The sequence below is a fragment of the Micropterus dolomieu genome, linkage group LG19 (genome assembly GCF_021292245.1).
Source record: "Micropterus dolomieu isolate WLL.071019.BEF.003 ecotype Adirondacks linkage group LG19, ASM2129224v1, whole genome shotgun sequence".
Classification (NCBI taxonomy): domain Eukaryota; kingdom Metazoa; phylum Chordata; class Actinopteri; order Centrarchiformes; family Centrarchidae; genus Micropterus; species Micropterus dolomieu.
In genome coordinates this window covers 7,678,752-7,700,356 of record NC_060168.1, presented here as the reverse complement: position 1 = coordinate 7,700,356, position 21,605 = coordinate 7,678,752, and the positions used below count along the sequence as shown (strand labels likewise).

Sequence of the window (21,605 nt, the reverse complement as noted above, 5' to 3'; positions counted from 1 at the left end):
TGTCTTGACCAGGACCACACCCCTAAATGCATTGAAGCAACTGCCATGTGATTGGTTGATTAGATAATTGCATTAATGAGAAATTGAACAGGTGTTCCTAATAATCCTTTAGGTGACTGTAGATCCTTCTTGACTAAAGGGTAAGTACGAAGCCTCGTTTTGATCCATTTTGCCCTGTTAAAGTTACTGCATTATGTTGCTAAAACAAACTCAATACTTCCTGTAGACGTTTCAAATTAAAAGCACCCATCACTTTCAGTGGACAAACCCTTTATTTCTTCACAAGGTTTTTATTGTGAAACATTTCCAAAAACGTGTTGTGGAAAAATCATCATTCATGGCCTTTTATTATGTTACACTTGGGAGGGATCGAGTTACATGTGGCACTTTCTGGGAAATTCAGTATTACCAGTCAGGTCTTTGTCTTAATATCAAACTCGTTTGAAGGTTTCTACATTTGCTCAACTCTTAGTCTTTACACTTATCTGCTGTATAAAAAAATCCATGATTAAGCATTTTTATTACTAATTCATTACTCAAATTCCTTTTCCTGTCTGTATGTGTATCAAACTTACATCTGCCGTAGATCCTCAGGCACATCCAGTCTGATCTTGATGAAGGTGCTTTTGGTGGCTGGTTTATTCGGGTTGACCGGCCGTAGCCGCTCCAGCGTCACTATCTCGTTTAACGTAGCGTCGCATGCAGCATACTCTATTACGTAAAACTAGAGATACATAGAGACAAGGAGAATATCTGAGGGATCCAATTATGCACATTATGAAAAGCACAATGTGCGACTGCAGGGTCGGGGAAAGAAATATGACTAACAACTGTGTATGAATACATAAAATATAAATACAATAACATAATTAAAGAACATAAAGAACTTGGATGGGAGATAAGAAAAAGAGAGACAGGGGAAGAGACCTAAGAGCTAGGGCTGCCCCCTACTAGTCAGCTAAACCGATAAGAGTCTTAGTCAACCAAGTTTTCATTGGTCAATTAGTTGCAGGAAAAAACACAAACTTTAACTCCACTGTTGTTGTTAGGGCCGGGACGAAAGTATCAGGGGAATGTTGCAACACAGATCTTTTCGCTTGTAACATGAAAGTCACCTGCTGGCGCATACTGCTCATGGCACTGCTACTAACGGTTGCCTCTGCCATTAGCTAGTTAGCGTTCCTATTAGCTGACTCCACCCAGACTATGAGCCTGGATTGCAGGGGAAGTGTTGCCGTTTGTTTACACCATTGTTATAGGAGCAGAGGAGTATTTCTCTGCAGGGTTTTTCCTGCATAGAGAATTAGTAGCTGATTGGGAATTCCAGGATATTAAATGTTCAGCTGCAACTTTCTGTAGTGTCTTGTAAAGGTGTGAGGGGATTACTTAAAATACAATTATTCTTAAATAATTTTAAATGCTTCAAAACAGGAGGCAATCTACATCTAAATAATATTTTGCAAGCATAATATTCAGTATATCAGTATTTGAGGTCATGTTCTCAGTCTCAAACGGAGCTTCACCAGGTCACATGACATGCTTAAGAAACAACAAATATTACTGGGAAACTACAGATATCCAGGAATTCACATCAGCTACACTGAAAGAGAACCCTGAACTATAAATGAAACCAAGAGCGGATGTTAAATTTGATTTTAAACTGTGTAAATTAACACATTATGTATTAGATTTAATGTTGAACAGGACACCTTTATTTTTTTAATAAAACATGCATTAATGTGATCAATCATATCATTATTCGAACTCTTAAAATACATTGTTTGTAAAAAAGGAAAATAAAGAAAAAAGAGTTTTCTTGAGCCAGTTGAAGGCGCGGATCAGGATGGTACCACCTTTCATTTTGAGCCAGGAAAACACCCCGTCTCTAATGTAGCACAGTGTCAACAATGTTACTTATAACATTCTTTCTCAGCTCTGAAACCCTTTTCTGATGCCCCAAAAAACTACTAGTCAAACAGTCAGGGGCACCCAAGCATATAAAAGACAGATGAGATAAAGCATAAAAACAGGCCACAGGAAAAAACTTGTGGAATAGAAGGGGGTAAAAAAAAAAAAACAGTTCACAGCAGTGAACTAAATTCTTCAAAAGTTGATATGTGAATCCTGATCATAACAGTGATACCTTGAACACAGGCAGTAAGCTCACTACCACCTCTACTCAAAATTAATACCAGCCTCCAGAGGAATGATGGTAAATCATACTACTGAAGAACCTTATCAACATTTTATATTTTTCTGGGACATTATATATGAACTGATGAAAACTTGTAACCCAGACTTAGATAAAGACTGTTGTGAGACCTACCTCTCCTTTGACCATGCGAACCTTGGCCAGCCACCATCCACATGGCTCCTTGTCATTAGCCCTGGAATATACCTGGCAACACACACACACACACAGTAAATTATACAAAGTTTCCCGCTCATCACCCGAACCTGAGATGATTACATTAAAAAGGCCTCTGTCCCTTTGACACACACACCAGAATTTTGTTCTGATGCATTTCTTCTTTCACACACTTAAGACTGCCTCTGCTTTCTAAACAAACCACACCTGAACGCAATATTCAGTTTATGAAACAAGTATTGAATCAGTCCCACCTCGACTTCATCGCTCTCATTGATCTCCTTGCAGGACCCTGTTGGAGGAGGAAAACGCACATCCTGGAACGGGATCTGACGCTCTGGCTGCCAACTGGGACAGAGGGACACAAACACACATTTACAAAGACAAGTGTGAATTGCATCATTGGCAAAAGGTGACATTTTGCAGTAGGTTATATTTTGTTGTGTATGAGCATTACTCACTTGTTTTCAAACGCCACGGTCACCGATCCTTCGTGAACATCTTTCACAAAGGCCTACAAGAATCAAAGAGGTGAAATAACAAAAGTTAGTTAATAAAAATAGCAATACAGCTTTACACTGGCATTAACCATGTAAAAGGGTTATAATCCTGCTACTCTACCCTGACCCAAGTCCAAAGCAATGAAACTGTTTTTTTTTTTTCTTTTTTTAAGGGGTTTGGGCAAATATGCTCTATAAAAAAAAAATAAAAAAAAAAGATATGTGGGCGCAGCCGCCTCTCCCCAGTTAAACACACGTTTTATTTCAGTCTTTACTTTTAATTCATGGTTTCACGTTTAAAGTTCTGTTTATCTGGTTGGAAAGCAACGTCGGCAGCACTACAGTGAAACCAGACCAACGGTTCTGCACTAACAGAGAGAAGAGATATGTTTGTGTTGCTGAGACAGGTCTCAAACTGATTACTGATTTGTCTGTGTTAGTGTCATAATGCTTGGAAGATATGTGGTTTGCAATGATGGGTCAAATATTGACTATGGGGCAAAAGAATTTGTCGAAATCTGTGCTCACGTTTATTTCTCCAGGTGAAGTGAATAGACTCAAGACCTGCAGCTAGGCTCCAGAAGGGGCGGGGCAGTGCCAAAATCCATGTGAAACAGACACAGCAAATGACTTAATGCCATGATTCCAACAGGCACGGCTATAGCACTGCAGCTGCAACGCGACGCAGCCGTGCCTGGTGGCATCCACGGGTAAGTGTGCCCTCTCCTTTCTGAACGGTCTCTGGTTTGGGTATTGGACGGGTTTGGTTCTGTCTCTCTCTGGTTGTACACACAGTCGGCATCCATATGTGTCAATTACTGCAAGTAGGACATGCAACAACTTGAAGGTCAGTAATGGATGAAACGAAGCAAAAGCTTAATCCTGAATGGCAGCTAATCTAATCTAAAAATCATTACTGGCTAGTGTTTAATATATATTGTTATATTGTAGAGAATAGAGAAAATCTGACAAAGTGTACCCCACTCTCCCTTCAACACCATCACGTTCTGAAATCTACAGCATCACCCAATGTATTTCTCTATTACATTAATTTATAAAAATTCCATCTAAACCAACACATTTCTGGCTAACATAACCATGTATATTAGATCGTAATCTACATGGAATAATTGAACTATGCATGACTTCTTTGTTTTGATATCAGCATTACATATTATCGGCCACCCTGCTCTCTAAATATCAGCACGGCCATTCAAAAACCCATATAGGTCGACCACTATTCACTTAGTCACTCAAAAAGTTAACAAAATCTTACAAACTGCTTTCAGGTTAAAAACTTTTCTGTTCATCAACACAAAACAACAACAAAATTATAAATAAAATTATCTGCAATAACCTCCAACCTATTTGGCTCTATTACACCCTGTACACATGACAAATTTTACATTTTCCTCTGGGACTGGCATCCTGTACACAGCCACCAAAGTCTACTTTCTTCTTAAGTGAATTATGTAAAGCAGCACTGTAGCTGAGTGAGAAACACATCTGTCTATCCTCTAGCTCGATGTACAAGCTGGGCATTTGAAGATATTTAGGAAATGAATGATTTATACCAGGGATCACCGCAAAAAAAATAAATAAATAAATAAAAAAAACAACCTAAATGCAACTAATTGAAACATGAACCATAGTCCAAGATATATAGCTAATGACATGTACTATATTGCACTTACTATTACTCATTTCAAGGAAGCCTTTAACACTTCAGCGAACTAACTAACTCAGAGACTGACAGTTTTTAAAACAAAGTTGCTCTACAGTTGCCAGGGTTCACACCTCTGCATCCCACACCAGTGATTTTGTTTCAGCAATTCAAATACTGTAGAACAACATGGCTGTTCAGTTTAATTATTTCGCTCTTAGCTCCACAGCAGCAAACAGCAAAAGTTGAGCAGTTGGCTTTTATTCTAAGTGGTGATGAAAAACTGCATTTTGTGGATCCTGCTCAACTAATTTTCGGAAAAGTGTCTAATTGCCTTTTAGTGCTATAATTTGATAACAATGCTTGCCAAATAACTAAAACAGTATTCAAACTGTATGCCATAAATCACAGTTAGAATCTATAAAGTGCTATGTTTGGCCACTGCCACGCCTAACTAGGAGACAAAAATGCATCCACTGCCAACGCTGCCTTGACCATTTACCAGAGAGGACTGATCTAGACACATGTTTAACTCGGGAATTTGCTTTACTCAAATGCTTGATTTCCTTATTCATTCCAATCGATGGAGCTGGCAGCGCGGGTTTGCAGGCCGACTCAACACTCATAACATCTCGAAATGCTCTGTGGTTGTGCTGCACATTTGCCCCATTCATAATCTTTAGTTTGGCAGCAAACAAACTTCTACGTCGTGTAGAAAGATGACAATACTTACAAGCGATCACAATTTTATATCACTAGTTCTGCAAACAAACTAGTCATTCTGGTACTGTCTTTAATGTTTATCTATTGGTCTGCTATCAGCTGTGGAACTTGAAGTAGACAGTCAGCAGACATGAGCAGAAGCCATTTTATTTATTGTTACCACCTTTCTCTTTTACTGCACTCTATAGCCACTCACTTTATTTCTGTATAAAGTGAGTGGCAATAGTTACTAATTGCTTTGCAAATTAAGGATTTCCAATTAAACATGAGTTCATAAAAAGCCAGTAATCATTTTTCCCCCCCTTCTTCTGGCATTCCTACTTTTCTTGTTTCTGACATGACAACTCCCAAAATACAGAAATACAAGGTTTTCATCCCACAACAAAACTTATTTCACAATGGGTATTTTTAATCTGGATACCTCAGTACACTAGATTACATAGGTGTCAACTGACACTGATCATAGGAATAACACCGGTATGCCAATACCTGGCCAAGGATCCATAAGCAACACTCCCTTGCCTTGAAAAAAAACAAGCTACTAACAGACTCTCTCCTTAATCTGTGGTGTAATATCATGAGGACAATTCATGTCCATCCTACCTGTTGACTCTTCAGAATAACCCCAAAGATCTCAGCAGCCTTGATAAAACCAAAACTACCTGCCCACTACGGGAAAAATGCAGGTAAAGCAAAACAACACTCAATTTGCTTCTGTTATCATGAATTAAGTTACTTTGAAAAAACACACATCAAGATCGAAATTTGGCACTTGTGCCTCTGCTACCGACTCAAGCCCTTCACTTTACAATCACATCAATAACTCTGCTACAACAACTGCATTAGTTTATCAACGTCAGTGTCACAAATAACTAACACATTTGACAAGCAGCACGGAGGTAACAACAGCAGCTTAGCGTTAGCTTTGTTTACAGATTTTCAGCCTCCACCGGGACATGGACAGAAGCACCAAGGCCCGGAGATACAAGCAGGTATCTCTTGGCTAGCGTTAACGTTCCTCCAGCAAGACAATTTCATGTCAGTTGGCCTAACGTTTGTATATGGTGTGGTAACCGAGTTGACAAAGCTCAAGAAAAGTCACAAACTTACCTTGTAAAAGGCCCCACTTGTTCCTCTCACTTCCACGACTAGTTCATCCATGACGCAAGTTACTACAGCTCGCTAGCTAGCTAACCACCGTTAGCGATGTTAGTAGCTAGCTAGCTAGCTGGCTGGCTAGCCTGACGCTAGCCAAGGCAGAGTTTGCTATCGTTGGCTTTCGGTAGCCAAAATAGCCTGCCAGTTGGATGCAAGAAGAGGCCACAGTAACTGTGTGTGACCGTAACGTTGTTTCCCGTTTTGCGCCGTCTATGAATCTTGCGTTTGTTTCTTGCAGATCTGTAATTCCGAATGTATGGTATCAACGGCGAATTATGTAGCAAGCTATGTTAGCTTGTACCAGCTAGTTATGTTAATGTTGTGTGATTAGTGGTGAAGCAGCTACTGCTGGTTGCTCATCTTTCCATGTGACGTCTCTGCTTTCTTCCTCTACTGAAATCTGAGGCTGGTTACACTCATCTATGCCTATTGCTGCTCTCCACAGGTAAACCATAGGAATACCTTTTTCTCGTAGCAGGACAATTCAAGAATTGTTGGGTTTCTGTAAATTATTCGCTCAAGACCTGCTCTAAATGAAAAGCACTATGAGATAACTGTTGTGATTTGGCGCTATATAAATAAAATTGAATAGAATTGAATTCAGCCTACAACAAAAAAAGGAATGTTTCCCCAACACAGATAAGACAGGATAACTTCATTGTCTATCAGAAAGTAACATAAATTTTCCTTTGCCCTAGTTCAAAGAAAAATGCACATAAGATACACAGAATCGGCCTGAAACTGTTGAAAAGGTTAAACGGGTCAGAGTGTAGTACTATTTTAATCTGTTCAGTGTGATGGTTGTAGAGGGAATAAATAGTATAGATATAATATAAAGATAGCATTATCCCAGCAGTATGGCCATATCGATCTTATCTTTGCCTGAAAAAATATCTCTACTACTCATCTACTCAGATTTCCCTACATTTGATCATATTTTTGGCATTAAAATAACTGCTGGTCTGTTTCCAATCAGATGCCTGTCCCTTGATAGCTGATTTATTAAACTACATCATCCAATCCTAGAAAAAGTCCAGCTTCTCTGGAATATCTCAACATTACTAAATTTACAACATGCCTCAGAACCCCCAAACTTTAATGTCTTACCGTGTTGTCTAAGGACAGTTTTGATGCTTAAATATATCTTTAGAATTGTAAAATGTTTTGCTCCTTTTCCCACGGATAACTGTTCAGACTTAGTCACTTAAACATTTGAACTTTCTTTCACTTGTAGACCTGGAGAGTAGTAGTACAGAGAAGATGAAGAAGAATGAAATGACTGGTACGACTTTTGTTTAACCTCTCTTCTCACACTCTCAACATTCGGCAGCACTCGTCTGCTACACTCATTCATGGACACATGATCTGCTTGAGAATGACATTTTCCAGCCACAGACAGACAGAGTGAGTTATGGAGGCAGAGAAAGAGAAAAAAAAAATAAAGTATTATGGGTCATCGAAACATAGACGCACTGACAGTGAGATATGAGACAGGCATAAACTACAAGGGATAAACTACGAAGATTCGGACAGAAGGTTGAAATAAGATACAGGGCAGAGAGAACGAGAGAAAGAGAGTAAGGGAATGGAAAAACAGACATGAAATGTTCCTGTGTGTGGGATGGAAACAGGCTCTAACATTAAATACCTTCATCAGGACACAAGTTAGTATCTGGCCAAGCAGATATGTTACTGAAAACTTCATCATGTTAATGCTTTAGGGGCACATCATCTCAAAAGCTGCCTTAAGTTTAATCACTCAGAGAAAAGCTGGGTGTAGGATGATTGAACCGGTCTCCAAAGAATGAGGATCTGAGTCAAGTGAAGCTTCTTCAGCAGTTTTATCACAAGTCCTTTGTGAGATTGTAACGACCACAATGTTACATGTTATAATATGAAACATATAGTAGAAGACAGTCTGATATCCAGTCCAAAACAATAGCAAACTCACAGCGAAGAAACATTGTCATCTCAGATTTAACAATTATAATAAAATGATGACAACAAGGACCCATTCCCCATACTGATGGGTTGTACAGAGTGTACTTGACATTTATTAATTCAACAAACAGAAACCTTTTCTTGTCTTAACATTGTGACTTTTTGCAGATAAACAAAATTACAAGATTACATTTCAAAATGTCAAGGCATCCCTTTAAGAGCAAATGTGGGTTATTAAAAAAGACCCAAATTAACTGCAAACATTTTATTTTATATAAATAATAAATAAAATATAGTACAGGGGGGAAAAAAGGCAAGCACACATACTGTACATTTGTATTCTTAACTTTTAGACCTGGATAAAATACAAAGTGGTTATGAGTTCAAATGTTTGAAAAAGAGAAAGAGAGTGTAACCACACCGTGGACAAAGTTTAGGCTAACTGACATGAAACTCTCTTGCCGGACTGACGCTAACCAAGAGATACCTGTTTGTATCATATCCGTAATGAGTGATGAATGCTAATATGAACATAATTATATCTTCCTTTTCAGTCATATGAGACAAAGTCAAATGTTATTCTATTCAGATCTGGTAAGTTTTTGAAGGAAATGCAGGCACATTCGTCTTTTCCACGTTTTTCCTCTTATTAAGCTAGCACAGTCATCTTACATGTATTACAGCGACTAAATTAGCCAGGTTATGCTAACCTAACAGAGCCATAGATATTTGTTAACAGATAAAAAGTTGTAGGGTGTGACCCATCTCTCGTGTATTACATGCTGGGATAAGATCCAGCCCCCTCCACAACCCTGAACAGAATAAGCGGTTTGGAAATAGAGGAGTGGATGTTATCTTAGTTGCCTGTACATACAATGAGAAAGAGAAGAGCTCCTCCTGGTATTTTACAGTGATTTGTTCTCCTGTGACGGCTGCTTGATCCTGCTGCTACTGATACAAATGTGTTTGAGACTGAGGAAGAACAGAGGAGGAGAATTTCTGGATAAAAATCAACAAACGTGAAACAGCACAGACAATAGCTCTATGGATTTCACTATAGCATTTGCACAGTGTTTATGTTGCTGGATCGGATGAATTAATTAGGTCGTCAGGCTGTCAGCTTGGAGGCTGAAATGCTTTTTTTTTTTAACATATGGTATCCAAATATATTTATAGCATTGCTCAAAAGTAGGCTACAGTGTTAAAATAGGGTCAGATATGGTGAGTGTGCTGCTATATCAAACTGTCAGGCTTGTAGATTGATGCCTTATTGCAAAGGCTTAATAGCTCCAACACTGAGTTATGTACAGTGTGTTCTTCTATCCACAATCCAGCTGGGAGTTATCTCAGTGTAAAGCGTACTGCATCATTGTGAACAGTAAATAACGAATATGGCTTTCTACAGTGTTTCATGCAGCCTGTGTCATCCATGGCTCCGTTTCTCCTGGACTCATTCCTTTATATGCACACCAGGCTGAAATGTCCACTCACACCACACATCCAGACTCAGGCTGTGGAGCAGTATAAATATATCCATCGTGTATCCAGGGGTTGACAGCTTTCTATCATCTTTCCTGTCCTCTCTGAGACTGGAGGCAGTGATATTGATGTGGAGAGCACACCATCCTACACAGACAGAAGGCTTTTACCTCAAAAAAGGTTCATAATAGAATATGGAATTGCTGTGGGTGACTGGCTCTCCTGAAGTCACATACTGCAAAGACTGGTTGTTGCTGCACTGATACACGAAGATGAATCTGTATAAGCCACTCTGCCAGAAGGTAAGCATGGAGTGGATCTGTGTGCATCAGGGTAAGATGAGAAAAAGGAGCCTTGCCATGACGCCCCTTCTTTGCAGGAGAGAGCATTTCTCTTGCATAAGCGTAAGAGGATCTTAGTGTCAGCCTCGAAATCGATACATGACATGCTGCCTGACAACCTCTATATGGTCTGTTTTCAGGAAACCTTGTTGTCAAGGTCTTCCTGCAAACGTCCTTTAAGCTCATCTTTTTGCCCCTTATTTTATGCAGATAAACTTAAACAAAAGATGTGTTTTCTTATCCATTCCCATGTTTATGTGATCTCACAGTGATTTTAAGTCAACTGTCCTACTTGTGAAGGATTGACCTAGACAGATATATCAGGTACGTTAAACGAATGCCACTTCAGAGGCTGTCAGAGTGTTTGGTTGTACCAAGATCCTCTCGAGAGGCTAAAATTCTTGAAACCTTTCTTTAAACAAAGACAGAGTTCAGCTTTTAAGGCAGTAGATAAAGGTTTTAAAGAGCTGCAATATGTTACCTCAGAGTGTTGCTGTCAATAATGGTGGTGACAAACATCGAACCAGGGCAGGTTTAGGAAATTACAGCCTTGCATCGAGACTGTTTAGGATCCCCAGATGATGTTAATAGTGCTGTGTTGTGGCTGGGCACTGGACACAGGGAATTTATATTTACTCAGTTTCTGTCTATGTTTGAATAAATGGAAGCATTTCTTCATTATACTGTAGTCTAAAAGGCAATATCCTCTCATGTCAGAATTGTTAACAAATTTCCCACTCCTTTTCTCCTCTCTCTCTCTTTGTCACCTTCCTCTCTCCTCCCTCTCCTGAAAAACAACAATATTGATACAGTTTCAGTCCCTCACAAGCCTTACCACTTCCACCCTATCCTCCTCTTCTTTGAAACACACACTCATAGTGTCATCCTCCACCCCCCATCTACCTCTGAAAACAGAAACGTTTAATTTAAAAGACTCTTGTTTTAGCCTCACTCTCCCATCATCCCTCTCCTTCTCTTCCTTGACATGTACAGTTACTCGCCTCGCTTCCCCTCCATTACGCCTCCCACTCCTCATTTTCCTCAACAGGGACAATTGCTCTTTGTTTCAGTCTCTTGTGTGAGTCGGACTCTCCCATCCTCTCTCTCCACGTCTCTGTAGAGCAGGGATTTCTGGGCCTTCAGGCGGCAGGCCAGAGACATGAAGATAGAGTCGACGTTCTGACTCTCCCTCGGGTCCTTGGCCGATGTCTCAAACAGCAGCATGTTGTGGGCATCAGCAAACTTCAACGCTGTGTTGGAGGGCACCTGGGAAAGCACAGATGTTTGGTTGTAAGCCCTTATTCAATCGAGGAAGTATTATATTGATTAGTGGTCCTTGCTTGAGTACACTCACTTGTATTTGGTCTATGAGGTCACACTTATTTCCCACCAGGACTCGAGGTACTGATGCTGAGACCCGATGGCCATTACACTCCTGGAACGCAACAGAATAATAATAATACACTTCATAAACTATGGCCATGTTCAAGCGATATGTGGCCATGAATATGAGCAGCTGAATGGTAAAAGTTTTTACCGTCAGCCTCTTAGTTGTAATTACAGGGAATTCGTGAATTTATGTCCCACTTGGTGAAAAAGAAGTGTTGGTGCCAAAATGGCTGCATAGCCCCCATTCCCAACAGCTCAATATAATACAATACAATAAATCCTACACTAATTGAACTGATTCAGCCGATTGAAAAAGGGGCTATATATATCTGTATGCAGTTATTAACTGTTAAATGTATGGCATGATCAATAAAAGAACTGACTACAGGTGTAGTACTGGAGGTAACCATCACCGAATAAAGGATGAATGTCTCAAAGTCATAAAAATCTCTTTCCATTCTGCTTCTTCTCATGTAGCATAAATTCAATATTAGTCTATTTCACTATCACTCACAGAACTTGTGCCCTGAGGTATGGTATCACTTTCTGTTTGAAATTCAACCTACATGGGAAAAATGTAAATGTCCGTACTTATCTAACCAAATTCAAAATTTGGTTTTAACTCAACTTGTTCTAGTCTTCCGACCACTCAAAGCACTGTCACATCCACCCATTCACACACACATTCATACACTGAGCCCAACTGCTCGGTAGTGTTATCACGACTACAGATCTGAAGTCACCTGTTAGCTTGTGTCACAGAGACCTGTTACATTCCTACAGAACCACATCAAATCCACAACATAATGCTTTTACGAGGGCATTTTGAAATTAGTTCAAACAAATGATGTGTTAAAAAGTGATAGGTTAAGCCCTAATGTGTACTACTGACATTTTACTAATTTTTAAACTGTTGCTAATACCAGCACTACTGCTGCTGCTGATGACTCAGGGCCACTGAAGTGTCCCAAGAAGCCTGAAAGTGGCAAACCTAAATGGAAAGCAGCTGATAATTAGTATTCTTCATTGCACCTGAGCTTTTTGCAATGACATGTCAAAATATCTGCCCAGATAAGTTCTGTTACTGCTGCAGCTTCAATTACTTTCACTACATCCACTACTGCTGTCACTATGACTGCTGCTAACCTTCATACCAAATACAACTACAATCACCTAAATACCACTACCTGCTACTACTAGTATGACTAGCATTACTACTAACACAACTAGTAGTGATTTTATTATTATTACTAATGCGAATGCAACTTCTCGTAACTAATGACTGACTATTGTAATTATTATTACAAGGAATAGTCGCCACTATACCAGTAGAGGTAATGGTAGAAATATTGATAGGTAGTAGAAGTAACAGTATTTTAGCACACATCGGAAAGATTTTTCCTACAAAACCCATTGAATTTTCTTAGTGATCAGTTGGAGCATTAGCGTTCAGAGTCAAACCATCTTTTGTGATGGAAACATTACAGTGCCAACCCACGGTAATGTATTGAGCCAGTTACCAACCTCTATCCATGTCTGCAGGTTGCGGAAGGAAGCCATCTTGGTGACGTCATAGACAAAGACCACTGCGTGGACATTGCGGTAGTAGTGTTCCACCATAGATTTACGAAAGCGCTCCTGGCCTGCTGTGTCCCATACCTGCACCTGCGGAGATAGAAAAGATACGCCTGTGTTGTTATATGACTGAGGAAGACTGAATATCTATGTACGAGTTCCTAGGCTGCATTTTAGTGTTTAGTGTGGTTTGTAGACCATCCAGGCTAGTCATAAATTATGTTCAGTGCTAGATTTAGATGTTAGAGAAAATAACAACATTCAGAGTGACAGCATCCTGTCATCCAAGTTAATAATATATAACAAAGATTTATCTCAGTAAATTAGAAGAAAATTACTAAAATGAATCTGGCTACAATGAGTTGTCTAAGCCTATAGGGGCTTACAAGAATAAGTACATGGTACTGTAATGCTGTAAGGAATCCTAAGATATTCCTGGCTACAGGGTCTCAAAAGAGCATTGCTCTATAGCACGATGGGCTTTTCTGCTTAATGATTAACAAAGGCCTCAGGCAGGTGTGCTCTGGGCTGTATACAGTGTGTGGTGCATGTCAGTATCAAATGTAGTGACACAAATTACGGGTTTAAAAACAGAACAACACAAAACACCACATTTGTCAAGAAGAACAAAGAGGAAGTGAGCTTTATTTACCCCCTTTGCACAAGAGAAGCACTGATTCAGTCATGTCTGAATGTGTGAAAATTAGTAACATCATTTATGGCTCATGTACCACACTCAATGGTCAGCTTATTGAATGTATCTGCATGCCTGTGTAATCAGTAGCACTTTGTATATCAACATGGATGTCTCCCAACACTCAGCCCAGGCCTTTAGTTAAAAAGAACCAGTGAAGTATATGCTATTATCATTTGAAAGGACAAGCCCAGCTTTTTAGCATCTGTGATTGAATGCTATATTTAATGACGCTCATAACATCAAAGCTTCAAGGTCTTTGTTGAACACTGTGTGCTGAGAAAATTGAAAATGCACAAAATAGAAAAACTGATGATAATGCTTTATATATACTTACCTTTCATCATTATGTACCTTTCATCAATGAATACGAGTTTTAAACAAATGTCTCATTTTGTTACAGATCTATATTCTGTTACTTATAATTTTGTCAACAACTTGAAAATGTGCTTTTCCAAACCAGCCGAAACGCTCAGAAGTGGCAGATTAAGAAAGCTTAAGTCAAATTTACACTAATATTGTTCATTTTCTCCCACAAAGAAGATCATTACCATTATTTTGACTCCATAATCTGTCTATCTATACTATTTTAAGTCCTCTGCAAATTTATTGTTGTTTGCTACTTTTATTGGCCTTCTACATAAAGTTATTGAAACTTAAAACTTAGTTTTAAGTTCATTTTTATGAGACACTAATCCTGTTTTATGTAACTGGGAGTGAAATTTTGACTTGTGCTGCCATGGAGTTGGATCATATCCTTTTTTCAAAGCCCTACTACCTAGAAGGGCTTTAAAACTAGTAGCCTAGTTTTAACTCCAAAATGACAGATTCCACTGTAGAGGCAATGAAATCACCATCTGGATGATGCAAAAATACACAACATTTTAGCTTCCTGTCTGAGCTTTGGTGGTAAATGTTCCTGGAGCATGCTGGATCTAAAACACCTGCCTGCTGTGTTGACACAAATTATATGACACAAGATACAATAAAAACACAAATCCTTTACTCAAAAGTGTCTCTAAATATCTCTAAATACAAACAGTATGCCAACTGGCTGTTAACAGCCCTTGAGGTTGCAGTGCAGGAGAGTATTTAACAGAATAACCAACACACTAACAACTTTGCTACTCTTCAGAGTCCTAACAGAGTGGGGCTTAAACTGTTGAATTTGTCCTGAGAATGGCACTAAAGGCAAAATTCTGGGGTCATTACTATTAAAGGGCTTATTCCCTTAGGACTGTAAATGTGACAGTTTCATGACAAACTGTCCATTAGTTGCTGGTAAATCTTCTGTGCATGCGGAAATTGTGTCCTCACAGTGGCACAGCATTAAAGGTCAGGAGGTCACCAAACATTAGGAATCATCCTCCAGGGACCATAACTATTCACAACCAAAAGAATGGTCATTTTGCTCTGGGCCAAAAGGACAGGCAGACCAATGCCTTCCTTGATCACACTTCTAGCATGTCTGAAAAACTCTAAGGATTTCTAAGGATCAAAAAAGTACATTTTTAAAGAGTATTAAAGAAGAAGTCAGTGCCTGTACTTACAGCAAGAGTTAATTACTAATTACTAACAGGTCTAATCTTTACTTAATGCACCATTTTGATGTACCAACATTACCTAACCAGCTTTGAAGTCAGCAGCAAAGCCGCATAGCGAAGACAGTGAAAACAGTCCAAGTAGTAAATTGCAAGATTATTTAAATCAGTTAAATTTACATATAAAAGTGTTTAACATTTAGACTTCCTCACAATGCTGATCGTACAGTATGCGTGCAGCAGGCCTTTTGAATTTTAGTGACTCAGACACACTGACCTAATAGGTATAGTGTTTGCGGTCTGTGTGAGTGTGTTTGTGAGTCAGCATCTGGAGGTTGTTGACTGAAGGAAAAAGTGGGGGGAAGGGAGGCTACACATGCATGTGTATGTGTGATACCAAGATTGCATGCATGCTCACTGGCCAAGTGAGGAGGGGGATGGTGTGTACATCACACAACAGAGTAAGAGATCTCAGTACAAGGCCTATTATTTAATCACAGATCATCCAAATGAATGATTAAAGATGTGAGTAAATGTTCCACATATAAACACTAAAATCCTGACCAGTATTATTTGTCATGACATAGGACTGCACGATTAATCTAATCGCAATCGCAATGTCAACATGTGCGATTACATAGCCGCAAAAAGTGTGCAATTTAATAAAACTGTGTGTGACAGTCTCTTCTCTATGTGCGCTGCAGTCTTCTCATTATCTCCACCCACACCGGGCTCTCGCATGTGCCCCTAAAAACAGATAAGCCTACATGCAATAAGAAAAATGCTTTATGAGCAGTAACTTTTATGACAACAACCTACCGTAACCCCCCTCCCCACCGCTAATCGTTCAAAACAAGGTCGGTGCTCCGGTCTCTCTGTGAGACAGAGAGACGTCGGCAGCAGCTGAAGCAGTCAGACAGAAGATGAGGAAGGTTTGGGTTTGGCTCGCTGGCCATTTAACGTTAGTTGTATTGGTTCCTTTTGCTGTTCAGCATGTTTAACTTTTCACAGACCGGTTTGTGCTTGTTACTCACTTTTCGTCAACTGACCAATCCCAGCCTAGATGGGGCGGGGCATAAAAAAAAGTTTGACGTGCTACAGCAAATCATTAAATGTTGAACAATATGATTATTGACAAGTTAGTACTTTGCATTAACAAATTAGAGACCGATGTAGAGCTTTTTGCTTGTACAAGGATTAAATGAATAAAAACAACCCACAGAAATGAAACAGATGTAACTGGATTATTATTATTCAACTAGTGGTAAAAAAAGTATACTATAATATGAAATTCTAATGAATGTAGTATTTAATATATTATTGTTATACTATAATATAATATAACAGTATACTATTAACTGAACATTATACTCTTTATTTAATACTCCTGCACAGTTCCTCCTCTGGGTTGTGGATAGAGACTCTGCAGTAGACAGATGTACATTGAGCCTGTGCCAGTGTGCCAATATTTGCTGCTTCCAGCCGCCTCCTCCGTAGAGCAACACACTCCCCTTGTTCTGTTTCACATCTGTTTTACTAGTTATTGTTATAAATATTGTTTGTTGTTTAACTTTGTTCAAGTTGAGAAATCCACGTTTCAAAATGTCAGTATTTCCTTGATAATTAAGCAAGTAGACTCGTAGTACCATTTGTTCCTTTAAAATCGAATCAAATCGCAAATCGCAATATTGTCCACAATAATCGCAACATGACCTTTTCTCCAAATCGTGCAGCCCTATCATGACACTTCAGTGAGCTTGTTATTATATTGTTGCGCTTCAATTGATTTTTGTTACATCTGCCAATAAGTATTGCTACTAAATACTTATTGGCAGATGCTGGAAATCATTAAAATTTAATTCATCAATTACCAGGATACCTTTAGAGTACTATGACCTACATGTCTAATGCTGTTGGTTTTACTTGTATAGAATCTGCTGAGACTGATGATATGTGACACACTACGTTCTAAAAATGGATGGATACATGAATTTTATTAATGGGTTTAAAATAGGAATGTGCCTTAAAACATACCTGAAATTAGGACTGCAACTACTATTTAATTCTTGGTTCATATCCCAAACTATGTTCTCGATTAGTTGAGTGTTTAGTCCAGTTTAGTCTCAAAATAGTTAAAAACCCTATCACGTGGAAAGGGATGTATTTAAGTTGCTAAAGTCTAAAACCCAAAGATATTCAGTTCACCATCATATAAAACAGCAAAACCTCCTGATTGATAAACCAGAACCAAGTAATGCTCTTGTTGTTTTTGCTTGGAATATTACTTACCAACTACTCGATTGATCCGATCCAATCATATTATTTGGACTGTTTCAGGGCCCTCTGCTGTTTTCAGGGGGCACCAGAATTTTAAGCAGCACCCCTGTAAGTTGGATTTACAGTACAACATCTATTGTCAAACCTGTAATAATACATGAATTTCTCCATAGAAATATTTCCCTAAAATACCCACTGGCCAACTGGCCACACAAATGACATTCATTGTTATGTTTTCTTCATTTAGGTTCCAAGGACACACAAAGCCTAGGCTATTTGTTGTCCAAGATGTAAATACTTGTCCCTAAAGATATTTTCAGTGTTGTGAAATGTAGGCTATAGTCTGTTGTTTCAGAATGTGAGGACAACATGTAAGAATGGGCCCTGTGTCATCCACTGGCAGACTTTGAGCTGCAGCTGATCAACAAAAAGAAGAGAGGAGAAGGAGGGGGTAGGAGGAGGGGGAGTGAGGAAACACCACTTATCACCATCCAGCCCCACTGTTGCTTTTACCTTGATAGTCTCCCCTTCAATCTCCACCGCCTTTTCCCTGAAATCCACGCCGATGGTGGCCTCGGTCTTGTCCGGGAAGCTGCCGCCGGTGAAGCGGAAGGTGAGGCAAGTCTTCCCCACGTTGGAGTCCCCGATGACGATTATCTTAAAGATCCGCGTCTGGATGCTCAGCTCCAGAGAGGAGGTGCTCAGATCCACGGAGGATGTGAGACTCGGGGCGGCATCGTTGCTGCTGCTGGCTCGGCTCCGGCCGGCTCTGTGGAAATCCATGGAAGATGTCAGGATGGTGACATTGTCGTCCGCTCGTTTTCTCCGCGGGATTCCTTTTCCACCTCCTCCTCCACCCGGAGCTCGGGTCTCCTCCTCCGGGGAATCGTTGGTCATTATGCCGGAGGAGGCGATGCGCAAATCGGTGTGCCTGTGTGGTTCGGATCTAGGGGTGGACGGATGGATGGATGAGTGAAGGGAGGGGAAAGGAGGAGGAAGGAAGGAGGAGACCAGAGATGCAACAATAGCGACGAGGCTCGCTTTCAGCAGCTGAGTGTGGCCTTAAAGGGAGAAGCATTGGAAAAGACAGGAAAATCATAGTTTATATGGAATCAATTTTATTTTTCCTGTAGTAAGATGCTAAATGAATCCACGAAGACAATTATTTAAATTGATTCAAAATTATTATATTAACAGCAGATTAACATTATGCTATTAGGGACAAAACATTACCTATAGAAATTAAAGTAAAATATTATAGTGATACAATTGGAGGGCTGGAGAGGTTACTATGAACTCACCAGCGACTCACACAGATACATAAATATCTATAGAAAAATACAGAGCAGTTTTATATTCATACTATAGAAACAATCGTAGGCCTACTCAAGAACTTTGCTACTTTATTCTTCTGCTCTACTACATTTCAGTAGGAAAACAATGACTTTTTACTCCACCATACTTACAGCTATAATATTTTACCTTTTAAACACTTTAGGTTTTACATTAAACCAGCAGCTTTCATCCTGTCTGACTTGTGAGCCCTTACAAAAAGCCACTGTCTCGTTGGGGCTCCTCACATGAGATGAGTTGTTAACAATTCCACCAAAGAATGATTTATCCTCCAGATGTCTTAGATGGTTTCGTTTATTAAATAATGAAATACAATAAATGCAAGAATTAATGTCCAAAAAATGAATACACATACTGTATGTGACAAGCAAGATGTTAAGAGTCACAGACAAAGTAACTTCCCTATAGGATTATTCTATTGTTTTGATGGTATTGTAAAGAGCAATTAAGCTAGTATTGAGTACCACAAGTTGCATAAAGTAATTTGTTTCATTAGCAGAACGTATTGTAAGTTTATGTTCTCCATATACCATTTACTTGCCAATGCATCATTAGTTCTGGACTGATGTTCCTGAAACCTTTAAACTCTCCTGCCAAAAGAAGATTGTGATTCCAGATAATATATTAAAAATATTTAACCCAAATACTGTACTTCTAAATATAATGCAGCAGAATATACTGATAATAAAAACAACTTGATTGTATCTATCATTGGGGGTTTTAACAGAAAGAGAGAAAGTGAAACAGATTTTCTCACACTATTTAGTCATGTGATCAGATCAGCTGCTCATACTATCACATTCCATAAACCAACATGGCCGTACTGCAAGGGACTGTAGCGGTGCCAGATTCCAGGCCTGATAAGTTTGTCCTCCAAGATGCAGAGAATGACAACAATACCTGGAATCCCCATTTAAATCAATATCAATACCATTTTCTTTTACTTGCATTTAAATTAAACTGTTTCAAAGGATAATACATTTTCGAGTGGCCTTTTATTGTGGCCAGCCTAAGGCACACCTGTGCAATACCCATGCTGTCTGATCAGCATCTTGATATGCCACACCTGTGAGGTGGATGGATTATCTTGGCAGAGGAGAAATGCTCACTAACACACACTCTGACAGATTTGTGAACAATATTTGAGAGAAATAGGCCTTTTGTGTACATAGAGAAAGTCTTAGATCTTTGAGTTCAGTTCATGATGAATGGGGGCAAAAACGTGTTTATAATTTTGTTCAGTGTATAAACAGATCTGTCTTAAGACATGGTAAGACAGCACATTCTACAAACTAGTTTGTTTCAAGCATACCTAGTCTACCGTTGCTTTTGTTTGCTCTGTCATATTCTAGTGCCAATATGAGCTTTCATGCCGACAACTGTTACTTAAAACCCCTAAATACCATCATAAAAAGCCTGAAAAATGGCTACAAAAGTGTTGCGTTTATAATTTTGTTCAGTGTAGTTTTTGCTCATGAATAATGAACTCTGCTGCTAAAAGTACAGATGAGACTGATAGAAATGTCACTAGTTTTGCAGGTATATATATGGCAATAAACCTATATACTGGACAAATGCTGATTTGATGATGACGCTAAATGACAGGTTAGGGGATCACTAAAGTTATTAAGTATGAATGGCTGCACCAAGTGTTACTGAAATCCATCCAACAGTTCAAAAAATAAAAAAAAGGGCAATGTTAAAAATTATCTCCTGACTAGATGAAATGTTAAAAGATTAGTCACTATGATTTATCCTCTGAGGAACATGCATATCTGTCCGAAATTCTATGGCAATGCATTCAATAGTTAGTAGAGTAAATATTTCAGTTTGAACCAAAGTTGTTGACCAACTGACTGAAATTGCCATCCCAAGAGTCACATGGTTAAAAAGGATACTACAACTGTAGCATCTGACAGCCTCTTTACTTGCAGCTTTCTTCACTATCTCACTATTAGGATGTTTCTTTCTGTGATCATCATCTAAATGTCATGCTTACAATTAGCTTCCACTGGAATGGCATATCAGTTATGTTCATATTTCATCACAGGAGATATCTAAAATGTTCATATAGAATCAGACAGCTTTTCATAAGGTATTAAATAAAATGCAAGAAAGAAAGGAAATCAGTGGCACTCACAACATGAAGTGTAGCTGTGTGAAGTGCTCTTGTGTGTTTGAGCTGCTTTGCTTCCATTTTGTCTATCAGTAATAGAAGAGTGCACACACACGACACACACACACACACACACACACACAGGCTGTACATGTACACACACTCCCTTTCTGTTGATCTCTGACTGAATTGCGTATATATAAATAAATATGCTATATATATATATATATATATATATATATATATATATATATATAGCGTATTTATTTATATATATATATACATACACATAGGCACACCACTCACTGTGTTGAACAATCCCTTACACATAGACACAATCTCTTCCTCACAGACATACACTCTCTCTCAAAGAGACGCACATAATCTCCTTCTCACACACACGCACAACAAACACAAACACACACACACACACACACACACACACACTGTGTCGAACAAGCCCAATGCCTGTGTCTGACAAAGCTTC

At 39.0% G+C, this 21,605-nt stretch overlaps 2 protein-coding genes across 2 annotated transcripts in view; both read right to left on the bottom strand.

Moving 5' to 3' along the window:
• The window catches only part of fmr1 (FMRP translational regulator 1), a 24,558-nt gene extending 17,716 nt beyond the window's left edge, over nt 1-6,842 (bottom strand). The window contains exons 1-5 of the mRNA XM_046029883.1: nt 6,365-6,842; nt 2,830-2,882; nt 2,623-2,716; nt 2,327-2,398; nt 576-724 (exon numbers count right to left, since the gene is read on the bottom strand). Coding sequence (XP_045885839.1) covers nt 576-724; nt 2,327-2,398; nt 2,623-2,716; nt 2,830-2,882; nt 6,365-6,415 — 419 coding nt within the window. The 5' untranslated portion in view covers nt 6,416-6,842. The remainder of the gene's footprint in view (nt 1-575; nt 725-2,326; nt 2,399-2,622; nt 2,717-2,829; nt 2,883-6,364) is intronic.
• Nucleotides 6,843-11,135: 4,293 nt separating this feature from the next.
• Nucleotides 11,136-18,650, bottom strand: rab33a (RAB33A, member RAS oncogene family). Its single transcript, XM_046029884.1, has 4 exons — nt 18,163-18,650; nt 13,087-13,227; nt 11,528-11,608; nt 11,136-11,439 (listed from the first exon to the last, which is right to left on the bottom strand). The coding sequence occupies exons 1-4, from the start codon at nt 18,544-18,546 to the stop codon at nt 11,215-11,217; spliced, it is 831 nt and encodes a 276-aa protein (XP_045885840.1). The 5' UTR covers nt 18,547-18,650; the 3' UTR covers nt 11,136-11,214.
• Nucleotides 18,651-21,605: the final 2,955 nt, after the last annotated feature.

Bases quoted from the DNA above. Each gene is read 5' to 3' on its own strand.
- rab33a (XM_046029884.1), bottom strand. From the start codon at position 18,546: ATGACCAACGATTCCCCGGAGGAGGAGACCCGAGCTCCGGGTGGAGGA. The intron at 13,228-18,162 runs GTAAAAGCAACA...CTATCTCCGCAG, and splicing joins TTGAAGGGGAGACTATCAAG to GTGCAGGTATGGGACACAGC. The intron at 11,440-11,527 runs GTGAGTGTACTC...GTGCTTTCCCAG, and splicing joins ACCTCATAGACCAAATACAA to GTGCCCTCCAACACAGCGTT.